This window comes from Ptiloglossa arizonensis, chromosome 1 (assembly GCF_051014685.1).
Source record: "Ptiloglossa arizonensis isolate GNS036 chromosome 1, iyPtiAriz1_principal, whole genome shotgun sequence".
NCBI lineage: Eukaryota > Metazoa > Arthropoda > Insecta > Hymenoptera > Colletidae > Ptiloglossa > Ptiloglossa arizonensis.
In genome coordinates this window covers 4621728-4644117 of record NC_135048.1, presented here as the reverse complement: position 1 = coordinate 4644117, position 22390 = coordinate 4621728, and the positions used below count along the sequence as shown (strand labels likewise).

Sequence of the window (22390 nt, the reverse complement as noted above, 5' to 3'; positions counted from 1 at the left end):
GACTGTTGTAGATACTCCGTTGCCTCTGTTAGCGGAGAGGCGCGAGACTTGGGCCCCGTTTCTTACCTCTTTTCGAACGTTCGTGTGTCTGAAAGGTAATCGTACGAGTGAAAAAAAAAAAAAAGGAAACAAGGACTGGATGAATCTTGAATTGTGATCGATGATGTTGGGTTTGTTGCCAGGAGAAACACGGTGCGGTAAAATTTCTACTGTCTGAATTAACGATTCTTTATTGGGTTAAGAAACCTCGAAGCATGTTCTTAACACACTGCACATGGAAATATCGGTGCACTGGCTGTGAACAGTTAGGCATTCCAAGTTACATTTCCATGTGTTTGATGGCGTCATGCCTGTCATCATCGGGATAGAGGATATTCTGTAATTTTCTTAGAAGTTCAAGCTACCAAATGGATTAGCTCTGAAGAAATAGACGTTTGGACGATACTATGATTTATCGATGTACTTGATGTAGTTTCTGCGACAAGTCTGTCGTTTGTTGTGCATAGCATATGTGTTTCCTAACTATCTAACCTAGCAGAAGTTTTATTATCCGGTCTAGTGAAATCTTTGATATTTGGTTGTATACCAAATAGAATCTCTATTGCTGGATAGAGTAAAATTTTACTTATCTAAGCAAATAGTATCTGTATTGCTGGATAGAGTAAAATTTTATTTATCTAAACAAATAGAATCTTTATCAGTTCATTTGGTAGAAGCTTCCTGATGTGACCGACCACAACCGCGATTACCTAGCCTATTGCTAACCTTTTCCTAACCCAGTAGAACCTTAATTGTCTGACCTAATAGAACCTTTATAATGTAACCTAATAAAATCTTTACTACGTAATCAAGTAGGACCTTCATTATCTCACGTAATAAAACTTTTATGACGTAATAAAATAAAACCTGTATTATACGATCAAGATTCTTTGCCTGTCACAATAAAACTTAATATAACCAGCACGAAGGCATTTTGGAATAGAACTGTAATTTTCCCACCTCTGATTATCCAGGAAGATGATTACTAATGACAAATTAAACCTTTGTATCCGTAGACTCCAGACTTTCCTAAATCTACATAATTTAAGTATCGAAAAATTGTTTTAAGGTAACAAAGTCTTCATAATTTTATATAATAACAAACTTGACATTACTCATCAATATGAATTTAGATTAATTATCGAGAATTACATTGCCCTCCGGGTTAATGAAGATATATGTATTTTTCGGTTCCACGTATGAAATACGTTACATCTAAACGAGAATGTTTCTCTTATCGACTTCAATGACAAAGTATCATAACGCTAGAAAATAAATTGAGCCTGTATACGTGGCTTGGTATCATGGCAACGAAACATCAATAAAAGAACTTTATTGCGTGCAACACATAAGATACGAGAAATTCAAACGTTATGAAACGTTAACGAGCTACTAAACGTGAAACTTATCTCACGAACATAATTAACTTCAGCCAACAACTTATTGCTTCATCTTTCCTCTTCGGCGAGGACGAGCACTTTTTGACGAATATTACAAGCCAACTTGTACAATAAGTAATTTTTTCTCGTCAAATTTCCCAAACATTTTTACATTTAACATTGTCACCTTTACGCGTAAATTATTCATTCGATAAATGTAACGACGCGAGCAAATTTCCTGTATAACGAATTCTAATCTTCGCGACGCGTTTCACAGACTCAAGAATTTGTATTCCTTTTGTTCCCAGCGTGCGTTCCAGTATCTAAGTAACTTAGAACAATCCGTGGAATGTAGCTATCAAACACGTTTTATAACAAGGCACACCGTGTATGGTTATAGAGCACAAGGTTGATAGAAAAGCCTTCTATACAGCAAGAAGATAATATATAGAATCATTGTAAACTGCACATACTCGAACCCTGGACAAGAACATTGAATTAAGTTGAATTTAAAGAAAACCCGACTTCCAACCTACCTCAATTACGATATTTATTTTTAGATTATCGGCTGCATGACTGCTTTTCTTCTTGTAGAACCCTCCAGTGAAATTTATTAGCGCGAAATCGATCTTATCGGTCGCCACCTAGTAGCGAAGATACGAAACATTTTCTAACCACAATTTGCAACATACAAACACTTTTATGTTAAGTATTCGTTATAATGTATCAAGATAAAATTGTAATCTATTAGAAAACCAGAAGCAATTGTTTTCTAACAGATCATTTCTAATATATAATTTTACCTTTGTTTAGCGTGCATTAATTGCATAAGAATCTAACTTAAAAATTGTTGCGCCATTACAGAAAATTATCCCCTGTAATTATTACAATTGCTCCTGACAATCGTTAGTAGCGTGGAACACATTGTTCTGATCTTTGTACCACGTTCTTATCAAAATTATTCGCAGCCACAGTGTGACATTAATTTGCAAACTGATAAGGGATCCGCGCCTGCCCTAATTCCTTGCTCAATAATTCTTACTTTATCATCTGGTAGTAAAAATGTAAGGGTTATCAGTATCTAGAATTTTTCTTTCTTGACAAATAATCTGAAACGTAACCACTCCAATTCCGCGCGTTCCGGTTCCTTTCACAATAATTATTAAGAAATGCAAGTCACACCGTTCTGGCGTGCACTTTCACCGAAACTTTTTGTTTAACCCGTTAAGTGTCCGAGACTTGGCTACCCAGGTAAGTAACATACTATAAACAAATTTTTGTAATTTTTCTCGGTTAAGATTATGTCGTAACCTGCAAACTTTCATTCCTCCGACACGTTACTTTTTTGCACGTTACAACTCCCAACGTTATTTTAAAACTCAATATAAAGAACGCCCAACCGTGTTCGCTATCAATTTTAGCAATCTTTTATTTTAAGATAATATCTGAATACTATTACTCTTATATAATCTATACGCACCTATCTCCAAATGTACCGGTAAATACACGAAATAAATCTTACCAGATTGAAATTTTTAATTTTCCTATATTTACATTAAATTACGAAGTTTATTATTTATATCTATTCGCTGTGTCATTGAATTTATTCTTTATCATTGTATTCGTTGGGAAAAACTCCGTTCTCGCATATCCGTATGTACGGTCAGTTAATAACTGTAGACATCAAGGATATTCGCTATGTTTGCTACTAACGATTCCCACAGATTACGGTTTCACATACTCGGACGTTAAATCACCTGGTCGATCGATACATCGTAACTCCATTACTGTCACAATCGAAAATCAATGGAAATACGACTCAACGGAAAGATGCAGAAACAAGAACAACGTCCTCGTCGTCCCAAAGCAGAGACGTCGGTCCAAGGCATGTACTGGACTCAATGAGCAGTTCTTTGGGCAATATCGCCCGAAGAGCGGCGTCTAACATGATCTGCACACGGGCAACGTGTGTGCCGTCTGGTTTCATTTCACATCTGCGGGACTCACGGTCTAGCAAGTTTTGCCTCGGTCGCTGACCTTTCATTCCCCTCTCTCTATTTCTTTGATCCTGCTTCCATTCTGTCCTTCTTTCAGAGATTTATCTCGCCTTCGCCTCCTTCCACGTGGTCTTTGTCATTGTATTCTTCGACTCCGAATCCTTTCTCTCGTTCAGTCCATCCGCTGTTGACTTCATCTTTCGTCGTTCTCTTGGAGCGCGCTGATTCCCTTGGCTCATTGTTATACGCGCACTCGTGCGCATCCCAGTTTTTGAAGACGTTGCAGCAATGAGTAGATTGTGAAGCAGTTAACCCACTGTGAACGGTTTCGTGACTGATGAACCGTCCACGACGACACTTAGTTGAAACATTGAAGTCGTGGCGAAAGCCACTGGCGGCAATTTTGTGATTAATACAGCACGAATGTAGAGAAACGTAGTGGCGAATACTCAAGTTAAGTATCGACTTATAAACCGAACTGGGAAAGACACGATGCTTCACGGATTTATTCTGCAGTTGTATTAGCAAATGGTTTGAAGTTGGATTAAGGTCAAGGCTAGATTTACAATGTAATGTTGCGTAAATCTTATTAATTATTTTCTATTTTGATAATTATTTCGAATACTTTGTCACTTATAGTTTAAAAATAACGTGCACAGTGTAATTTCTTGTTTTAAATCACGAATTATTATATAAATTATGTGCAAATACTTTTCTATTTTTATCATTTACTTTATGGAATAAGCTAACAATTATTTGCAAATCGCGAATGAATAAGGAGATAATTTATTATTCGAGTGAATGTTTTAAAATAATTTTATTCCAATAATTCTATGTTGAATCTGGTTAGGTCTGAGATAGTTGACTGTTAATTTTATTAAAATAAATCCCCGATTTGGGTTAGGTCTAGATTAAGTGCAGCGTTGGCACCTTATCATAACGTAAAATACAGAGTGTCATGAATTGCTCCTATTCGGAGAATGAAACAGCAATCAAATTCATATTAACAAAATATTTCTATATATAAAAAAATTAATTATATTCATTACAAAAATATACATTTTTTAGTATCGAGATAACTCCTTCGATTTTTTTCTTTTGTAGCTCCACAAATATGCCTTTAATAATGAAAATTCGAACTTATTTTTTTTTACTATGTCGTTTTCAATTTCGATCTTTGTTAATATTTTGTTGACCAATTATATTTCATCAAATAATAAATGGCGATTTATTGAAATTTTTAGAGTTTTTTCAATTTTTAATAAATTTACAATATTCAGTTGTTTATAAGGTATGATATCATACATTGTTTTAATTTTTTACATAAGGAAATATGCTTTCCATAAGTAAGGGATATATTATTTGTTCCGTACAAACTTTGTTGTATCGAGACTATGTTTTTCAAATAGCAATTTAATATTATCAAGAATAACTTTTGTTTGCATCTTCATGGAAGCATAAAATTTTACTTTCTATTCTTCGTGTTTTTGTTAAAATATCTCACTATAATAGAACAAATTTCTTCACTGCCTTTATTACTAGCATCAATGCTAATAGAAAATGGCAATACTTTAATATGTTTTATTACGAATTCAATAGACTTTGAGCATGAAACATTTTCTCCGATAAATTGGGTTTTTGTTCTGTCACAATGAAATCAATCTAATCTCCATTCGTTGCCAAGGTAGCTGTGATGACAGTTAATTCCAGAACAAAGTCCAGCAATTTCATCTAATGCAACTTTGAAATCAGTACTGGTCAAAACTGGCATAAAAATTGGTTAATAAACGATTTTATTATAACGTCCGAAAAGATTTTTTTATATTTTTTACTACTAAAATGAGTATCTATTCCTTTTTTTCCATCATATTTGATTGTAAAAGTTTGTGAACACCATTTGCATTTTGCTGGATATGTATCAACCTTAAGTTATAGAACATTCTCATTTTTTCGTTATAAGTGATTTTATCTACGTTTCTGAAAAAACAATGTAGAAATTGTGCTTAAAATTAAAATTTTTGAAATTTCTCCACGAGAAGAGATATTTTAAAAGACTAATTAAAAATGCCTCGTAAACTAATGCATCCATTGTCAGATAAATGCCATTTTTTTATATATTCTCAAGATGTTTAAACAGAATCCATTGTTAAAACAAATCATAATAATATTTTATTCCTTCATTTTTTATACAAATCCATAGATATTCCTAGGAAAACTAAAGCCCCAAGATTTGTTTGAAAAATCAAAGAGATGGGAACTCTGGTTATGGCTGGATTATGTTATTTTTTTAATTTCAGTTCAGACAATTCAGATAAAAACCTGGCGATACAAACTGTTCAATCGTCTCAACTTTTCTCAACCTGTTACAGATTCCTCGATCCCTCTTTCGTTTCCTTTTTCACCGCGTAACCGCCATCTTTGTTCTACCTTTGCTGCGCAGTTTCTTCACTTTCTTTTTTCTCTGGCCGCATCTCTTCTTCTTTTGCTTCTATTCGATCCTACGGTTTTCGTCTACTCTCGCGTGATTTTTATTTCATTCTGGCGTCTTTGTTCTACCTTTCACTGGTGTTCTTTTATTTCTCCCTTTCGTTGACCTTCGATGTTTCCCTCTGCGTTCAGCTAACCCTAAATCTCTCGATCTTTCCTCTTCATCGGTGTCTCGTTCTCAATCGTGAATACAAAGACCGTCGAGCGAAACTATTCAACTTTCGATGGAATCGAAGTGTGGACGATTTCGATCTTTGCTCTCAGTATTTCGCAAACGAAAATATTCTATTTCAATACGATTCTACACTTAACTTCTTTAGAGATACACATATTACGTACCTACGTGCTCGTACGCAAAATTTTTCACTTATTTAAAATATTGCAACACGAATATAATCGCTAAAATTGCGAATAAATATTCAGAATTAAATTCCACAATGATTTTAAGATTCAATTTTCTTTCACTATTTGTTTGCTTCTATACAGTTTTGTGACTCAGTAAATTACTTTGAAAACTGATAGATGTCATGACAATTTGTTTCTTTGAAACAGAATAATTCCTCCTTGAAAAGATTAAGACAGAACAATCTTCATCTAGAATATTTTGACTCTATAAATAGATTGGGATTATTTATGGAAAGATTTTATAAAATTTTATAAAAGATTAATACTATGAAAAATAATTATACGAACAAAAATATAATAATTTTGCTTTCTTTCGCATTTTATCCGTCATATGAGCGTCGAGTACAGATAAATATTCGGTTCCCTCGTACGTGTGGCTTCTTCAAGTTGTAAGGGACTATGCTTTCGCAGAACCTCCGGCGGATACCTCCCTAATTACTTTAGAGTCGAATTCTTTCGGGTATGGGAACAGCCCCTGGCAAAAGCCAACCAAACTTTAAACCCTCGAAGGTTCAGATCCGATCGAAATAACCCAGGTTGTCCTTTGAATACATCCACTTTGATTGCAACAATCTCTTGCTTGAAAGTTTCTATAAAATCTATACTAACAATATGTCTGTTACTGAACTTTAACACTCAGATTTTATAGAGTTTAATTCCCAAACAACAAACAAAAAATTTTAATCGAATACATAGATTTTTATTGAAACAATCTCTTGCTTGAAAGGTTTCTATAAAGTCTATACTAACAATAAGTCTGTTACTGAACTTTAACATTCAGGTTTTATAGAATTCAATTCCCAAACAAACAAAAAATTGTAATTATTAAAAACAAAAAATTGAATTTATTATGCGCGATGATTTTTTAATTTACAGATTCCTAAGCAGTTTATGTAACATCGAATAAAGTCTACAGATTTTATTTGGGGAATTATAACACGTTGGCACCAAAAATACTACAGTTCAATTATCCAAAGATTCATGATTATGTTCAAGATCTTAGCTTAAATCCAAATGAACACCCGTAATAATTAAATGAATTGTTTAGAATCCATTGTATTTTGTGAAGAATTATTCCAATGTTAAAATGTTGTCGCCAAATATTTCAGTCGCTCAAAGCCATTGAAGGATGACCTACTCTATCAACATCCTCGTTGATAAATTGTTATAAATTGTAAACCTTACTCGAGCAATGGATGACTAAATAATATTATTATTCCAGTCGAGGATATAAAGAGCGATGACAGCCATGAATTAACATACCGGTGGGAAAACGATGACGTGTACCAGAATAAAACTCACAGTAACAATAAGGAGTATAATTTCCACTTCTAGCATAATAATATTTCAATTGTCAAAATTTCGCTTAAAAGTTGAGGTATGTTTTTTTAAAGGCTTAAAGAATCTCTTTTATTAGTTATAAACAGACTTCGGCGAATGATTACCGTTGAAAGTAAATTGGTTTAATCCTACGTAAGATCACGTTCTATTTTATATTTTTTGTGCACGATTAGCATGATGTTTTACGTAACGCCGCTGCCTGGGATCAAATAGCACGACGACGTATCAACAAACGGCACGCGGAACGTGTCTTTTCCATGAATAATTTTCCATGCGAGAATAAATATTTGAACGATTAATCACGATCATCAACGATGACAGATATTTTCCTAGAAATCTTTTTTTCTAGCACACTGGTATAAATAGAACAAATTAATGTACGTAATGTCTTCCTGTTTCGAGTAATAGTTCGAAAACTAAGGCCTTCAAGATTTTGTGTAAAAATCAAACACTTATGTCAAAAATTCAAATTGTGACTCGGTCATCAAAATATTAAATTATTCGTTGTTACTGACGACCCTGCCCACTGAGATTGAAATTTTGTTGTCGTGAAACAAACCTATTTTCTCAGATTTGGCAAACTTAACCTCCCAATGCTTCCAGCATTTAAGTAAACATCCCAAGAAGTCCAACTTCAAGATTATACAAGACTATAAAACCATCCTACGTGAAACTACCTTCCGTCACTATATATTCTGTATAGTTTCTAAAAATAAATAAAAGGAAGCGTCTATTTCCTTATGTTTGACTGATCCAATCATTCAATATTCTCAAAAACTAAAGTCTCTAAAAACTCTAACTTCTACACCTACTTGTAGCTACTAAACCAAAGGTCTAAACAAATATTCCACATCAAAGTATTCCCTACTTGTCTCTATCCTTTATACTCTCATCGCATAAGTGAAACTTGCGCATCCTTAGCCAGAACCTTATCCTTAACTTATCCACTTCCTTCGACTTAAGAGATATAACGTCTAAGGCTCTCAAGGCCCACAAATCCTGACCCAGCACTTCTCGAGTTCATAATTCCCCGCGTGCTTCAAATACGTCCACCCCGAAAAACCAACATTGATCCGCGATAAACATAAATAACGGCTTCATCGTGCTCCGCAGATAGTAGGTCTTTGTCGATCGCTGTCGAAACTTAAGAGGCGATGATACTTAAGTACTTCGGCCAGCCACGCCCAAACGTGCGTCTGAATTCGGCATGCGATTAAACGTTACGGGAATCGATCAACGTGCCTTATCGCGTGTTCGCGTCGTCTTTTCGATGACGGTCTCACCTCCCACCTGGATGCCTCGAAAGGACACAGAGTTATTTCTGGAAGGTGATTCCAGGCCGCTGCGAACATTCCGCGAGCGTTCCAACGATTTTTCGTCCGCGTGCTCGTCTTAGAAAGTCAAGGGAAAATCCACGAATGAATCGCGAAAGTACTCGAGGGGACATGAAAGTATTCCGTTGCGATTGAAATGTCGTCTGGTGTTTCTCTTCTCTGATTTTCTTCTACGAATGTTCAAATGCTTTTACGATTGCGTCTCAGAATAGTACTCTGTGACTTGGAACATGTTGGATCTGGAACATCACTATTGACACCGTGAGAGCTGCGGATACTTACGAGGGTCATTAAACAATGCGGTGTGTTCGATGGACGCCCATAGGCGTTCAGCGAATACGCTTAACAAATGTAATAGAAGATTTCCGCACAGGGGGGAGGGGCGGTGCTGAGCTTTCAAATTTTAGCATTACAAGTATTGATAGATGTTTTTTATAATTGTACGGAATTACTGTTTATGAAGTTTTGTCCGAGAAATGATTTCCTCTCTTGTAAGATTATATTTGACTGAAACAGTCGAGCGTGAACGAAGACATCTCTAACTCCTCCTGAACATTCCATCACATTTTGCGGAAATAAAATTCTCTTTCACAGAAATTAAAATTGTTACTTAATTAGAATAAATTAGAATATATGTAAAACCTTCTGCGCCGTGAGATTGACCAAAAACGGATTCAAGGCGACATTTATGACGACAAGTTCCTTAATTTCAGGAATTTCTCGCGAACCCTATTCAAGAGCGAGGCAAGAGAAAAACGAGTTCCTGACTGTCTGAACGCGTCCCAATCTGGAACACGTGAGACCGTGAGAGAGAAAATACGACACGCGTCGTTGTCGCTTCCGGTAACAGGAGAATCCAATGACGATGATCTCTCTCCGCCAAATCGAACGCAGAAGAGAGAAGAAGGCGTTGATACGCTGCCGGCTGGTCAATGCTCTGCCTACTTGCCTTGTGTTCCGCTGAAGTTTCTACATTAACCATCAAAAGTTTCGCGCTATCTCTTAGAACGTGAAAAAATATATGAAAAAGAAGATATAACATTTTTTACTGCGACCTCTAATTATGGAGATAATCGAGCCAGAACGTACCGGGGGCGGTACGCGCTCCCTCGTGATACGTGAATTTCGAAATCAATTTTCTCAAAAATGAAGCCTCGTACGAGAAAATTTTATTCCACGTTTTCGATTCAATTTTTGCTGCAGAATCATTCGTCAACCGTTGTTCCGCGTATTATGGAATGTCTCGACGATAGACACGAATTATGAACGTTATTATGCTTTTGACCGATAATGTATTCCCTCTGTCTGGTTTCAGGCCCGTCTTGCGCATGACCGCGTAAGTGTATTATAGTGCGCGTGTGCATCGTACATAAAACTATTATGTCATAAGCTACGAGGCACAGAGGCCATTCACGAGGACTTTACGCTTGCGGGGCTTCGTAGCAAGTTCCGCATCCACGTAGGACGTCTCGGGACTACAGGGTGTCCCACTTGAAACAGGCTTCCTAATTATCTCAGTCGGGAAGAAAAAATGTGTTTACGGATACTTTGAGTGGTTTTATCAAGTGAACACTTTACGACGAAACTTTTGTTTTCAAGATTTTTCAAAATCGTTAATGGCACTTTACAAATGAAAAATAAAATCTATACCTCTGGAACAACGAATTTTCGGATATGTATTTATTAAGACTGTTTGATTTTTTTTCAGTAAGTTCTATCAGTGTACAAAGTTTGTATCTATGAGTTACGTTTTACACCCTTCGTATTAAGTTTTGATAATAGAAATTTCAGCTATTTCTTGTGCACTTATATATTTCTATTGATTATGTTTTATTCGTGTAATTATACCTTTATGCTTACATAATAAAGATGTTAAATAAATCAGTGTAAAAATCCCTGAAGAATCATTTATCGTTTTCCATTTAATTTACTAAAGAGAATCTTAAAGAGCTTTTAGAAAATTGGTCAGAAGATTTTTTTACAAATTGTATCTAGCTAGCAAATATTTTTTTCTATAATATATGTGCTTGTTCAGAAGTCTAACGACGACCACTCGACTAAGATCGCGGAAACGAAGGAAGTGTTACAAATAATCGATCACACGCAAATTCTATGTCGACTAATAAACATTTATTAATGTCTCCGTTAGGGAAAAATCTCTACCCGGAAAAAATTTCTGTTTTTGCTTGCATAACACATGCCTTACATAATCTCGTAGTTGGAAATAACGTCGAGACAATCGTGAAAGCGTGAGAATTATTTTCTACGTTGTCTTTGGCTAACAATTAGATTCATCGACATAATGAACGAAACCGAACAAGAATTTCTAACCTTTTCGCGAGAAATTTGCTTCGCAATTTAATCTTCCGTTCCACTATATCGAAGATACATTCTTCTTTATGATTGTGAACAGGCATTGTACGTGGAAAAAATAAAGTTAATTAAAAAAAAAAAAAGTAATAATTATGTGATCTTACCTTGGTGTGTAAAAACGCCAGAGACTTATTCACATTTTCGATCTTATGCACTCGCATGCGACCATTGTTGGGTTTGGCCAATCGTTCGCCAGAGATGATCTCCAACAATTTCAGTAGCTTCTTACCGTCAGCCAAATCCGTGAACAAGTCGTCCACTTCCATACGTGCCTGCAATGCGAAAATAATTGATTAGATATCGTAAAAAAAATAAATAAACTGAAAACTTTGGAAAAGTAATAGTAGAGTTATCTAAAGTTTTTTATACAAAAAAAATGGATAGATGGATGCATGAATTTGATACATGGAAAGAAAGAAAAGTTTTAAAGATTCTTCCAAACATTAATAATAACTCCTAAACTCTTCGAGTACTATTGAGATTTTTAGACGATATACCACGTGCGGTGAACGCCCATACGCGTTCCACGAACATGTACAACGTATAGGAGGACGAAAATTCCGCACACCACCAAATGTTTGAATCTTATTGCGAATCCCAAAATGATAAAAAATTAGTACCTTCAGGAGGAAGGAGTTGATCCATTTGGTGAACGTTTTCTTCTGTATGTGCAGACGTTCCTCCTGCAGGGCCTTTATACGGCCCTGCTCGAACTTCAGAACATCCTCCCTTTGAGTCATTCTCTTCTGTATATCAGGACCACCCCTGTGTCTGTCGGCTCTTGTCGGTGGAAATGACGGAATGTATTCGTAGACGGAGCTCCTGTTTTGGGGTGCGGCGCCAAGCCCAGCACCGGGCACATACTGCGCCCCTGGAACCAAACATTTCATCGACGTTAAAATAGATTTCATCCTACGAGATGAGAGGATACCATTTTCCAAACGTAAACATCCTGAACAGAAACGGAAATTTCTTTCTACAGAGAGTGATTCTAGCAACCGGGTGTATAGTTAATTTTCACGGGAATGTAGAGAAAATTGGTAAACTTTTACGTTCACGTTTCTTTTTTAATCCTTTTTATATCGTGGAACGCTTACGTGCGTCGAGCGAATATATTTAACAAACACCGACAGGGGACTTATTGTACACGATGAGCGATAAGCGTTTGAATTGCAACATCGAAAGAGCTAATAAAGATGCATCGACGCACCTGCAAGATGCAACTTACGTATTATTTAGAATTGTATATATTGTTTCGTATGAACTTTTCTCAGGTGTGCAATAACAGATTAATTCTTCTCGGTGTTTCGCGTATAGAAATACTACCGTGTACAGAGTACGGATATTCAAAAGTGAATAGCGAGATTATTTCAATTTTTCTTATCGCTACTTTAAAAGATATTTCGAAATAATGTGGATAAAGTGAGACCAATTTCTTTGTCCAACCGTGAACAAGTTTCATTTCCAGCCACAGTAAAAACCTCGATAAATGCACTCTTCGTGATTGTATGAAAACTTCGATCGTTGCACTCTGTTGAAAAGTGAAGGGGATAGTCACTTAGCAACGAGCGAACCTGGAGGTGGAGCAACAAGTGGGGGTATACCGAGTATCTGCAGTTCTCAATTTCCTTTGTATGCAATTATCAAGGTTCTGCTATGTCTTGTAAAGTATCCACTATTCGATATTCGTACCTTAATACTTTTATGCGCAGAATAACGAGAGGAATCAGTCTACATACGAACATACGTGACTCGATTAAAAATGAACAGACATTTGCATATATTTCGAAGAAAATATATTCACGGCAAAACGAGCAACATGTTCTCCCATCAACTATTTCTAACTTCATTTAGAATATAAATACATCTTAATTGATTGTAACTAAAAAAACAAACGGTTTCCGAACCCATGTTTATTTGAATTTTAATATTAATTTTAAGGTGTAGAGTACTCTTATTAATATCGAACTTGTCCTGTATTTTTTACAACAATTTTATCGTAAGATTAAGAGTTTTCACGGAAACTTTGTTCGATTTCGCAAATCATGAACATCTCCAGGCTGACGAGGCTCCTTTTTTCCACCGCGACGAAACAAGCGATTTGCGCTCGCGTTCACGCTTATTCGGTCGTCGAGTAGCCCTTACAAGGCACGAAAAAATTTACGATAGTCTTGCGTCAGCGATAGCGACAATAAACCGAGGACAATGATCTTGTCGAGTCATTGCGCGCTCGCAACGAAGACTCGTTTGCGACTCGAACGAAACGTCGTTTGCACTTGTTCTTATTTACCCCATGGCACATTTTGCGACATACCAGCCCCCCTGTCATTGTCCAATGCATGACAATTCAATTTTGCAGGCTTCGCGTATCCAAAGAAAAATTACAAGTAAAGAAGATACCATCTCCTCGCGATCAGACAACGTGGCCACGAGCGTCGACGACGAAGCGAATCACGATTTTTAATTAATTGCTTCTATGAATACCACCAGAGCCCTGGAAACTCGTTTGTAAACGTTTGAGCCTTGTCTCGCGATATGTCACGGATTTTATTCGGCTAGCTTCGTACGACATTTTTTATTTCTGTTGTTAATTATACGAGAGTTTGGAGTAAACGAAACACAGTTGATCGTAAAAAATAGATAGGCTGCCTTTTATTAAGGTCTTCGAGTTAGTCGACAGTGATGACATTTCCTTGCGCTTGATCAAAGAATTAAAAATATTTTCAATCGAATTAAAAGTGTGTGTTGTCGAACACATTGAAACAATACTGATATCAATAATATGGCCAAAAGAAGAATATTTATTTCTGATATTGTTATACATCATATGTAAAAAAATGTTTATCAAATATAATATAAAGTGTGGCACGTAACTGTCGCTATTATTTTTCAGTTACTTCCGATAATCGAACAAAAAAGTATTTTAAATAAGTTAGTCAGCTTTCAAACGGTTCCAAATTGTAATATAAAAAATTTACAACAATCTGTTTTTTTAAACTGAAACTATAAATTTACAATTCTACGTTTAATTATATTTTTTTTTATGGATAATGTGATTCAAGTATTTAGTGAAATTTAATATGCGTTCTAAATATTGACGATTGATTATTATAAACTTTTGCGATTGTAAATATTGATCCTTGATATGAAATTTGACGAGTAAAGGAATAATATGTAAAACTGAAAGCAAATTGTACGATTTTACTCGCACGATATTCAATTATCACGACTATTTTGAGCCTCCATTATCTCTGTACTGTGATAAGATATTCAAGGAGAAAAAAACCCTAGAAATAGGAAACAGTCGTACAATATTAAAGATCAACACCATGAGTATGCATTTTGTTAATTATTATTATTCTGCCGATGTAGTTCGTATTTTTATTCGTACAAGAAACAATAATATCTTGAAAAGCTTCTCAGAAGAGATAAGCTACTGATAAACTCTTCGATCAGTAATGCAATGTTCAGATAAGGCACACGAACTTGGACGCCTGGTAGAGTGATATCTACCATTCGAAAATATTTTTTTTGTTCCGTAATACTTAACATGCTTCGAAATATCCAAAATTGAAAATGTTAAACTTAATATTAAATTATTGAGAACCGATTAACATAAATATGTGTCTAATTTTATTCATAAGCGAGAATTATTCAAGATACATTGAACATATTGACATTTCATATTTGTTTGTTTACACTTTACGTCCATAATTTTTCTTCTTGTTTCAGATACATTTTATTTGAAATAATTAATAAGATATTGCTCGAAATTCATGAATTCTAAATGAAACAATTTATAATTATAATATTCTAGTGTTATAATTGGTAATATTTATTAATCTTTATTTTGTCATACGTTTATCAGCAATGTTACGAGAATTTCTGCGGTTTCCTTAATTGATAACATACGAATGATTCGGATTAATTTCACACTTGCGAAATATCTGCTCCGGAACTGGGTTGAGCTCATACCTTCAATACCAAATATGTATATAGATATGTTTCCAACACGTTACGCGTTACAAAATTGAAACTTTTATATCAGGATTATAAAATATTTATGCTAATGGTAATAAAAATTCGTATTAATATTGAAATAACGTTAATTCTGTAAGTCATCTTATCTTATATTTCCGTTAACACGCAATATTTATTGCTTTATTTTCCAAAGACCGTATGGATCTTGTTTGTCCATTATTTATCACCTTCTGCATTAATTGAAAATAGAAATACCGAAGAATAATTGTATATTATATTTTTCAGACTACTACTATTGATGCTTCGTATTATTAATTGAATTATTATTACTACGATTTAATGCTACGATTAAAAGTTTGTTCTTGTATTCCGTGTTAAAATATAATTAAGAGACAATACGTTTTTAATTTAGTGTCTTAAATTATCATTATAGAACTGTGGACTTTTCGAACGGACTGTAAGAGTATTAATATGTATATTGAAGTCTTGACGACTCCCGTTTGTAATTCGCTATTTATCCACGAACAGAAACAATCAATTGTACACTGTCTATGTTTATAAATAAGACCACGCATTTTCTCGTCGCGCTGTCGTACACAAATGATGTATTTACAACTGCGCCATTGTATTCACCCGTTCAATACATTCGAAATCATTCTATTCCCTTCCTGTGAATAAAATTTAACTCGAGTTCGTTTCTTGTTAACAACGATACTCATTACTCTAGGGAAGTTAAGAATAATTAGCTCGGTATACTTAAACAGTAATTAATATTAAACTTTAATCAGTGGTATGTATTATTCATGACAAGCCAAAGAAACGAACCTAACTTTTTGTTACAATACCTTAACCAGCTACTGAATTACAATTATTGTAAATTTATCAACGAAAACACATCCTCAGGAACGAATAAATAAATAATAAATGAAAATGAAAATGAAATTCAATTTAAGAAAGCAATTTCACTGACAATTAATTTTTCGCAAATTGTAAATCACTTCATTTAATTTTGAATATATTAATTATTGCAATTGTAATTGCTTAATCAATTCTTTCTGTAATGACGTACTAAAATAAAATTGCAAAACAGGAATTAAAGTTGAACAAATTCAATTAAAAATATAGAATCCTTTAAATACTAATCATTTGAAGCGTAAATATTTTTTACCGTAAAGATAATGTTTAAAACTTCAATGTTTTCGTTTGACAAATTTGCGTTAATTGCTCACCGAGTCGCTTTACAACGACAGCTATCCTTCTATAATCATAGAATTTCAAGATACCCCTGCATTAACATAATTTACATTCTCACTGAATATGTTTTAAATGACATCACACACAATTACATTGGGATGATTGCACAAAGGTATTTAACTATGAACTCAATGAATTATGATTAGATGAATCATTGTATTCAATGTATATATACTAATATACAATGTACATAGCATAATGCAATATTCAATGACAAACTAATTTGAATCAATTGTTCTGATTGTTAAATTGTAATACAAATAATATATTATTTTAAACGATATCTGTCTTAGTAAATTTCAATTTGACTAAAAACTGTTGAAACATCAGAAAATATTATACGACAATTATTTATTTAAATATCTATTATTTATCCATATGATACTTTACATTACTAAACGTTACTTACGTTAAAAAGTTACGAAAATATTAGAAATAAATCTCTAATCTACGTAATAGTTTTATATACATTCACAAAATAATTTCGAATAATTTTGCTTTCCCTTTTGGGGAAAGTTTTCTTTGCCTTTTTGTTTCTCTTTCAATTATTCCTGGTGTTTATAAAAAAATCCTCTATCTTCCTTACGAAAAGAAGTAAATAGATTATTGTTTGTTATCATTGCTTATCGACTATATTTTAAACAATTCGCAAACAGTGAATTGAAAATATTTAAAAAGAATACTTGCAACATCAAATGACCTTGAGTTTATTACATACAAGCTGGAACAAATTTTCCTCATAGTAGTATAGTTTCTACGCCAATGGGAAAGGGTAAATTCAGCGGTTAGCTGGCGCTGAAAAGCGTGCCAATAGGCGTCTGCGTGCAAACCAAGAGGGCAATGACAAGCAGGTAACATCGCAGATTTGATTAGAGTACTTAAGCACACTCGGGGCTGGTCGTTTCTAAGCTGCTGGAAACCACGTAACGCGATTGTAACAGACGTGTGTACGTGTAGCTCGGATTCCTCGAGCGTGACGCCCGCAGGCATACACGTCTAGCTTTATCGTGCAAATTACGGTTGCAAATCAGGCGAACGTGGAAACGCAGGGAACGGTTTTCTCCTGGAGTGCCAAGGATCACCGAGGTCTTTAGAAGTATCAGAGATCACTGAAATCTTTAAAAGTACTCATAGATCATTGAGATCTTTAGGTGTATCAGAGGTCTGAAAGATCTCCAGCAATGCAGCAATTCTCTGTGATCTCTGGGAGTACACCTCTAAGGTGTACAAAAGTACCATGAAACGACTCTAAGGACTGCTAAAATTCTCCAACATCTTTAAAAAGTAGGTCTCTGTCAATGACCACTAAAGTTTCTAAAGTCTCCATGTATTATAATACCAAATACCACGAAGGTTTCTCAAGTGTCTAACATTTTCAGAGAAGTCTCCCATCGAAATATCATCGATCGCCAAAAATGTCATTTTTGATCACCGACTCTGAAGTCAGGCATCGGTAAAAGGCAACCTAACCATTTCTAAGCACTCGTAGAATCGACGAAGAACACTCGATGTATTAATTTCTAATTGGAAGGAATGTTCGACAACGCCTCGACGTATAATCTCTTATCTGCCTAGGTATAACTGCGTAACAGGTGTGGTCACCACGGAATTAGTCTTTCTTCTTTTTATCGTGCCTCGTGAAATGCACTCTAAGCCCTAATAGTGCATCTCGCAATAAAGCTGCATTTATAGACTCCGTAGATTACACTTTACGATCTGCTCAATAACTAGAAATTTATTGGTTCACAATACAACGTACCGTAGTAACTACGTTGATACATTATTCCTTTGATCTCTCACTGTTCGCCAATGCACAACGTCATGATTCGTTTCACTAAACTGCGGACTTCGTAAACCTCGAAAAAAAAATCACTGTCGCAAGGAACGTCTGGACGTCCACGAATAGCGACACCGAACTGATTCAGCTGTTAACTAAAGACCACTGACACACGGCTCTCTTATCGCGTATCGCGAGCCTGTTGTAGCCACTGTTCTTTTATGTAGTAGAAACTAAGTACAGACATATGTGCGCCTCCCACCTAAGTATAGGAACAAACTTTTGCTGGTGATTCTAGTCAAACAGAATGGTCATGAAATCTCGACTGATCAGTAATATTAGTGTTAAGTAGAGTTAATACTTAGATAGATGATTTTAAAAATTTGAGGAGTCTATTTTTGGGAGTCTGTTCTTTTATGTAGTAGAAACTAAGTACAGACATACGTGCGCCTCCCACCTAAGTATAGGAACAAACTTTTGCTGGTGATTCTAGTCAAACAGAATGGTCATGAAATCTCGACTGATCAGTAATATTAGTGTTAAGTAGAGTTAATACTTAGATAGATGATTTTAAAAATTTGAGGAGTCTATTTTTGGGAGTCTGTTCTTTTATGTAGTAGAAACTAAGTACAGACGTACGTGCACCTCCGACCTAAATATAGGAACAAACTTTTGCTGGTGATTCTAGTCAAACAGAATGGTCATGAAGTCTCGACTGATCAGTAATATTGGTGTTAAGTAGAGTTAATACTTAGATAGATGATTTTAAAAATTTGAGGAGTCTATTTTTGGGAGTCTGTTCTTTTATGTAGTAGAAACTAAGTACAGACGTACGTGCACCTCCGACCTAAATATAGGAACAAACTTTTGCTGGTGATTCTAGTCAAACAGAATGGTCATGAAGTCTCGACTGATCAGTAATATTGGTGTTAAGTAGAGTTAATACTTGGATAGATGATTTTAAAAATTGACGGGGTCTATTTGATTCGGTGGGTCTTCTTTCATCTAAATAAGTGTAGCAACGAACTTTTTATTAATGGTCCTAACCACACAGAAGACATCTCGTCCGATCGGTGATCTTCAATTGCGTCGAATATGGTTAGTCCTTAAATGGGTGATTATTTAGAGACCATAGTAATTTTAACACGGAAGGCCTCCTCTCACCTAAGAGTATCAACGAACTGTTACCAATGTCTATTCTTATACGATCGGTTAAATTAGGCCGTATTGGCTATGGTTAGTGTCCCAATATAGTGATCGTTCAGAGTCTATAAGATCTCTCCGCTAGAAACCGTAAAATTCCAAGTGTTTGATACCGATTAGCATGAAAAGAACTAAACTTCTGCGACACTTAATTTGCAAAGTATCGAAAAGTCGGTGATACTAATAAATTGATCAATAAGCTGACGTTTATGAACTTAAATAGCATTTCGATCTGTCTGCCAAATGATTGGGTATCAAGTGTACATCGTTTCGGAACCGATTAATTGATTACTCGTATACAAATTGTATCTAATTACCAATCGTGACGTTTTCAGAAGACGACAGCTCTTGGAACGTGTACAACGTTAGAACGTAATTTACATATGTTAATAGGCGTACAGCATAGGCGTAGGAGTTGACTCCTTGTTGGTTTGAAAGAAGAAGTGTGCAAAATGGAAAGGAGACGATGGATGGAAAACATATCTATTTTAGTGGCCGTTGAAGAGGAATCATTTAAGTCTCGACCAACATGATGCAATGAAGTGGTAATAGATATCGTTTAGCAAATAAATTTTCATGGCGCCTGTCGTTACCCGGTGATGTAACTGACAAATACGCAGAATTATTGAAACGCTTGTCAGCGAGCAGGAAACGAGAGATCATACCGGAAGTACGGTGAACGCGCTAAAGAGAACGACTCGTTCGATACCTCAGTTCCAATCATGCGAATTTGCAGTCGGTTTAAAATATTCTTTTAAACGCGCATTCACTCATTTAGTACGTTTTCTAAATCTGCAACATTTAAAATGTTAAACAGGGAGAATTGATACTCATTGACATACTTGGTAGGTACAAATATAGCTGATTAAAATTTATAACTAAAGACTTTCTCCTTTACTGCAATTTCTCTACGATCTTTTAACTTATTCTGCAGACCACTTTCCAGATTATTTAAATTCCGTTTTTAAATAGTTTTCATATACTCGAGACGGCGTCATTTTATCTAGCATTACGCTGAACTCGCATCTTTCTGTAAAAATAATATGAGAACACAGCTTGAGTTTTGAAACTCGATTGCGAACAGGAGTACCGTCCGGGTAGGATGAATAAATTAATTACGAGGAACGTCATAACCGCGAACAGAGTGAGCCCAAAGTACTGTCATAATATTTACAAGCGTAGTCTACACCTCGAAATTAATAAAAGAAGTTCTACCATACGTAGATTCTAAAACTAAAAGTTAATCTGAGGTAGCAAATTAAAAATGTTGAGAACTATTGATTTAGCATTTAACTAAAAATAGTAACCTGTAAAGGTTAAGAACCACTGATTCAGCCCATTTTTTTAAATTAAGTAGCGCTACAATTTAACAACAAATAATATAATTATAAAAACATAGTATTAAATATATAAATACAGAACCATAAATTAACTTAGACTGTTGAAAATATTGAAAACCATTAATTTACAAACTTTCCTTACGTTTAACAGTGCCAATCATTAATAATAAACAGTATAATGATGTGAACAGAATAATAGATACATAAATATGACAAAAATTTCCAAGGACATTTTCAGTATCAAAATGGCGCAGTTAAATTATCGTAGAGGTTAAGTTGTAGTAGGAAACCTGAATGATAAAACAACCGGAAGTGTCAATTACCACGAGGTGACACAGTATAAAGTGGCTGTGTCTCATTAAAAAAGGATTTGTTGACTCATGTTTGTTAGGACCTTCTTATTAGTTTTGAGGTCTATGAATTTTTCATCAGACTATCTAAAAATAAAAACGACAGATCTTTCGCGAATTTTAACAAGTCAGGAGCATGCACTTTCTCCGATAATTTGGTAAACGTACGTACGCTCACGCACACGTTTCACGGGTATGCAAATTTGGCGTGACGTATCGTAAAATGTCAGACGAAACATGACTGAAATTGCTGCGTTTAATTATGTTACACGATGTCCTTCGACTTTCACGTTTAATAATATCGTGACTATTCGTCGACTCGGGCTTTAATTATTTAAATCTTCGATATGCAAAACAGGAATAACGTTGATTTCTTTTTAATAGTCGGGATATTTTTACCTAATATTTAACCCGACAAATTTATTCTTTTAATAAATTCTCAATCTCTGAATAAAACTAAATTTTAATTCGTTTGTAATGTTATATAATTCATATATGAATATTTAATCGTTTATTTTTAGAAGAAAAATAAAAACATTGTTTCGAAATACTGCTTCATAGTGAAAACGAAACAGATTATATTTACCTATTTTGATACTTGTAGTGCGTGTAATTAATCGTGATTGATCGAACAAGAAATAATTACCTAACCTCAATTTTTATTTAATCTACGTTATATCAATTTCATTCTTTCTTGTCTGTACTGAACAGTTTTGAATTTATTGGACAAACTTATTAAATTCACTCGGATGTTATACAATACTTTTAACGAATCGAATAGTGTTAATCGACACGAGAAACTTTTCAAACTCGTTTGAAGGTAACACGTTCAATGGTCCAAACAGTGTCCTCGTGTATTCTGGGCAACAAGCGATAAAAAGATGTTTCCCATCTCCGTAAGGCGAACATCACGATAGGATTACTACACCGATCGATTGCGAGAGCGTTTCATTCTTTATCCAGATATTGCTGCAAGCCTTTTGAAGTTTCTCTATTTCTAGCATGGTGCATTCACCGTGCTTCCTGTAAAATCGCTCGGTACATACTTCCTATTCTGCGAACGAATAAATGAGTTCATACGGTACCTATGCAGTCGAACCTGAACGATGAAAGTTAACGCAGACAGCAGT

General features: G+C 34.9%; 1 protein-coding gene across 3 annotated transcripts in view; it reads right to left on the bottom strand.

The window, feature by feature from the left end:
• The window catches only part of Kst (spectrin beta chain, non-erythrocytic 5 kst), a 62450-nt gene that overhangs the window by 24215 nt on the left and 15845 nt on the right, over window positions 1-22390 (bottom strand). For 2 of the 3 annotated variants that reach the window (XM_076324571.1, XM_076324673.1), the window contains exons 1-3: window positions 18350-18494; window positions 11976-12226; window positions 11460-11627 (exon numbers count right to left, since the gene is read on the bottom strand). In XM_076324571.1, the coding sequence (XP_076180686.1) occupies window positions 11460-11627; window positions 11976-12226; window positions 18350-18371 (441 nt within the window). In that variant the 5' untranslated portion in view covers window positions 18372-18494. Of the gene's footprint in view, window positions 1-11459; window positions 11628-11975; window positions 12227-18349; window positions 18495-22390 lie in introns of those variants that run through there. The other variant, XM_076324756.1, reaches the window with a different exon arrangement.